The sequence below is a fragment of the Moschus berezovskii genome, chromosome 1 (genome assembly GCF_049115385.1).
Source record: "Moschus berezovskii isolate FMDL1 chromosome 1, NW_MosBer_1.0, whole genome shotgun sequence".
Classification (NCBI taxonomy): Eukaryota; Metazoa; Chordata; class Mammalia; order Artiodactyla; family Moschidae; genus Moschus; species Moschus berezovskii.
The window spans coordinates 644475-649270 of NC_142460.1; the positions used below are offsets into that span (position 1 = coordinate 644475).

The 4796-nt window shown below is 53.4% G+C and overlaps 1 protein-coding gene across 1 annotated transcript; it reads right to left on the bottom strand.

Moving 5' to 3' along the window:
• Positions 1–521: 521 nt before the first annotated feature.
• TFF3 (trefoil factor 3) lies at positions 522–3886 on the bottom strand. The gene is made up of 3 exons (XM_055420656.2): positions 3738–3886; positions 2046–2192; positions 522–722 (listed from the first exon to the last, which is right to left on the bottom strand). Exons 1-3 carry the CDS (start codon positions 3820–3822, stop codon positions 709–711), a joined length of 246 nt encoding a protein of 81 aa, XP_055276631.1. The 5' UTR covers positions 3823–3886; the 3' UTR covers positions 522–708.
• Positions 3887–4796: the final 910 nt, after the last annotated feature.

Genomic DNA, 4796 nt, shown 5'->3' on the forward strand with positions numbered 1-4796 from the left:
GGTGTCCCGGGAGAGCCAAGTGTCTCCGAGAGTGGGGGAGACGACTCTCCATCTGGGGATGGCTAAGACTTCAAGAGCCCTCATGGTGACACTTTGTTCATGTATCAAAACTGCATCCATTTTCAGAGGAAAAGTAGGCCAAGGTGTCACAGATGCTAAACTTGACTTGCAAAGAAATACAAAAAAAAGTGCCAATTGGTAAAATGGATTTATTGGCTCTCTCATTACCATGAAAGACATTAATAACCTTTTGGGGGGAACTTACATTTGAAATTGTGTTTCTCAACACCATTCTAAGTGACGCTTAGAAGGGGAGAAACCTAAGAGTCTAAGCGACGCTGTCTGTCTCAGGTTTGCAGCATCCTCACCTCTAGGGAGCTACTTTGGGGTCCTTCCCTGCTCCCCAGGCCAGGGCAGACCCTCTGCTGGGTGATGCTAAGACATTGCACCCACCCCTATCGGTCAAAGGCTGAGAAGGGAGGGAGTGACTTGGCAGAAATAAAACACAGCGGCGTCAAGTCTTAGGAATGAAGACCTGTCCTCATGCTGAGCACGGGAGTTTTATTCTTTAAGACATCAGGCCCCAGGCATTCGGTTCAGGCCTGGCCAAGAGCAGTGTGAGAGAAGCAGCGGGGTGAGTACTGGGTGGGCGGGCAGGGTACCCAAGTGAGGAGGTCCCCTCCCTGGGTGTCGGGCAGCCACGTGGCTTCAAAAGGTGCATTCTGGAAATGAAGCACAGACAAGCGTCACCCTCAGCTGTGTGGTTCCTGGCCACCGCTGCCTGGCTTCTCCAGGTCCAGATCGGCTCCAAGGTCAGTGGTGTGTGCTGTCTCCCCGCCAAGTCCCTGGGAAAGGGTCGAGTCCACAACCCCTGGGAGAACAGCCACATACCCCAGGGGTACCCCAGGGGTCAGGACAAATGGAGGCTGAGATGGGCTGGGCCGGACAGGGCCACTGCTAGAGTTCAAAGAAGTATTGTCTCGGGCTTAGGAGAGGGTGGAGGTGGGGATGACCAGCACAGGGGTAACTCCCCACTGGGCCCAGAGCCTGATCTGGACCTCTGCCAGGTTTGCGGGAAGGGGAGGAGCCCTGGGCAATGGGTAGCCCCCCACCCCCGGAACTGATTAGGGAGGCAGACCGGCTGGCTGGAATGCAGGTTCCTTTGTCATTCCCCAGGGACAAAGGACAAGCATGCCCAACGCCCCTGCCACACACACACACACACACACACACACTGTGCAGATTCCAGGAAGGGGCCTCACGTAGTACGTGCCTCTTAGAAGGTGAGCTGGCACCTGGGCTCCAGATGGCTCACGGCAACCTCCAAGGGGGTGGAGATGGGGGGTACGTGGAGGGTGGGGAATACAGCCAGGACAGCAGAGCGCCGAGTGCACTGCCATCTGCTCCTGACACGGGCGGGGTCTCCCAGGGGCCACCCTGCACCCCACTGCCCCAGCGAGGAGGGGTGAGCCTCTGGTGGTGGAGGCAGGAGGGGGGTGGTAGGGTGGGGAGACGTGCCAGGACTCCACGTCCAGACAGAGAGCATGTCATAGATCACAAATGACTGATACTCTGAGTGGGGTGCTTGCTGAAAACGGCCTTGAAAGTCAGCCGGGTTTTCCAAACCCATGTATTATCCACTTTTCTTCAGGGTAGATTTTAAACTATTTCCCTCTACATAAGGCCTTGACTATGAACACCTTTCTGAAATGATGAAAAACTAAGTGCATGCGTGATCAGTCGTGTCCGACTCTTTGTGACCCCCTGGACTGCAGCCTGCCAGGCTCTTCTGTCCATGGGATTCTCCAGGCAAGAAAACTGGAGTGGGTTGCCATTCCCTCCTCCAGGGGATCTTCCCCACCCAGGGATTGAACCCACGTCTCTTGTGTCTCCTGCATCAGCAGGTGGGTTCTTTACCACTGACGCCACCTGGGAAGACCCCCTTCCCCAGCAGACAGCTGTGGCATAGGAGGGCCCACCCAGGGCCCAGGTGTGTGCGGCTTCCCGGGGGGCCTGAAAGGCCTCCTGCATTCAGTCTGGCTCACCTGCTTCCTGCAGGGGCTTGAAGCACCAGGGCACCCCGGGGATGCTGGAGTCGAAGCAGCAGCCACGGTTGTTGCACTGCTCGGGGGTGACCTCGGGGTAGCCGCAGTCCACCCTGTCCTTGGCTGGCACCGCACACTGGTTCCCCGCTGGACCACACAAAGCCCGGTCAGAGAGCCCTCTCTGGCTTGGGGTTGGTCCACCGGCCGCATTTACAAGTCCACACCCTCCCCCCAGCTCCCAGTTCATGGGCTACAACCCCTCCCCTCCCCCAACATCTGCTGCTCCAGGGCCCTCTTTCCCCCGGAAATATTTAAGGAGAAATGTTTTATGAAAGATCTGGCTGGCTGCCTGGGGTCTCTCACTTGGGTGCTCCTAGCACCTGTGGAGCCTGGGTTCCCGCCAGTTGGCAGGTACCCACAGGAATCCAGGGTCCCCTGAACCCGGAAACAAAGTTCCCCTTCAGTGTTTTATCAACAGAACTTCCCCCTTAAAAGTGAATAGTATAATAGAAGGCAGGCATTCGAGTGAGAAAACCGCGATGTGTGCTACCTTCTGCCTCTCCCTACTCCCCTTGGCACACCGCCTGTATTCCTGTGGGTTTCTACAGTGCACTCCTCAGATAAGTCTTTATGTCAGAAGCTCAGCAAAAGACCACTGTGCCTCATGCCTTAACCAGATTTTTCCTTAGGAAGATAGAATTCACAGGGAACCTAGAATCCTCTTCTATGGCTGTCAGTTCGTAATTCCTTATTCCACTGGTTCCCAAACTTTGCTCACATTGGGGTCAGGACCAGTGACACCTGCTCCCACCCAGAGACATTCTGATGTAGTTGGCACATCCTACTGGGCGTTGAGATTTAAAAGCTCCCAGGTGATTCTAATGGCTGCTAAGTTTGAGACCACTCAGAACCTGACAAAAGCCACGCTTTAATTTCTGCAAAATCCAGTTAATGGAACAGCCATGCCCCACCCAGAATTACAATTCAAAGGCTAAATGAAAACTCTAGGTGCTGAAAATGTTCTGGAAGTGGCTGTTTTCATTTGTCTTTTCTTTGTGTTTTGCAAATGTGCCAGAATAATGTAGAAAGACCTATTACTGTTCATTCAGAAGTCTCCAGCAAGGAAGGCAGTGGGAGGGTAGGCTTGGTGTGGCTACCAGGGTTCCCATCCTGCTTTCCACACTGACCAGTAGAGTCAGTTATTAACTCTCTGAAGCTCAGTTTCCTTGTCTCCTAAATGGGGACAGCAAGACCCAGTTTGTAGGGCTGGTGAGAGAAAATGTGTGTGTCTGGTAAGTTTGTCATTCAGTCACAAAGTCATGTCTGACTCTCTGCGACCCCATGTAGCCCACCAGGCTGCTCTGTTCTCCGCTATCTCCTGGAGTTTGCACAAACTCATGTCCATTGAGTTAGTGATGCTGTCTAACCATTTCATCCTCTGTCACCCTCCTTTCCTTTGCCTTCAGTCTTTCCCAGCATCAGGATCTTTTCCAATGAGTCGGCTCCTTGCATCAGGTGGCCAAAGTAGCAATCATTAAATTATTAAGGAGCTCTGTCACTTTCCTTCAGCCCACAGAAAGCCCCCAGCCTGGCTCTTCCATGTCCTGTCCCCTTGTCCTGTGTTTCCACTCTGCCACCCAACCCCTCCTCCTCCCCTGCCACCCAGTGGGAGGGGGTCAGAGCGGTACTCACACAGGCCCACATACTGCCCAGTTGAACTGGAGGACCCCAAGGCCAGGACCACCACCACCAGCAGCCAGAATGTTCTGGCCTCCATGGTCACAGGCGGGCTCTGGGGACCCGACCGCTCAGAGGACACATCGAGTTGCCCGAGAAGACTCCTTTATACCACTGTGTTTACACAGGCACTCCGGGTTCTGTTTGTTTGGGAGCCCTTCCCTCCAGCCCCACCCACTCCTGCCCTGCACCAGACGACAAAGTCCCCAGAGGCTCAACCATCCCAAAGGGTAGAGGTGCTCCCCACCCCACTGTTTGCAGTAGCAAGTGAGGGGCAGCGGCAGACGCAGCTGCCTGTGCACACCTCTCTATCGGGAGCCAGAGCAGGGCCAAAGCCCACTGTCAGCCTGGCCAGGAGGAAAAAACAAAGGCTCTGCGTGAGGCTCAAGGAAGCATCGCCAGGCCTGGGCACCACCCAGCAACCCACCCAGGAGCAGGTCAGGAGGGTCCCTGCTCAGTGACATGAGTTCCCAGGCCACTTAATCCGAGGCCAACCTCGAGTACTTGAAAAGACAGGAGACAACCATGAGTCAGGTACACGGGGTGTGCTGATTTCCTTTCTGTGTCACAGCTCTTGAAAGGGAGAAGTGCTTTTTCTTTATTGTCTGCTTTTTCTCCAGCAAAAAAATTATTTTTATCAACGTCATTTTAACAAATGTATTAAGTATTGAGTGTGTTTTAATAAAGATACAATACCTGCAGTTGGTTGCTAAAGTCAGACAGTACAGAAGACTCTGCCCCTTCTGTGTGGCACTGTCCACGTTTCACATGTTCTTAGGTATTTTCCCAGAATGTTCTCTGTACATTTAAGCACATTTGTTCACACAAAAGGGAACTTACTCTACCTTGCCCAGCTTCCTTTTCATTTTTTTTAAATGTGAAAGCTAAAGCTTGGAAATTATCTTATAACTACATATCTGGGGACTTCCCTGGTGGTCCAGTAGTAAAGAGTCTCTTCTGCCAACGTAGGGGACACGGGTTCAATCCCTGCTCCAGGAAGATCCCACATGCTGT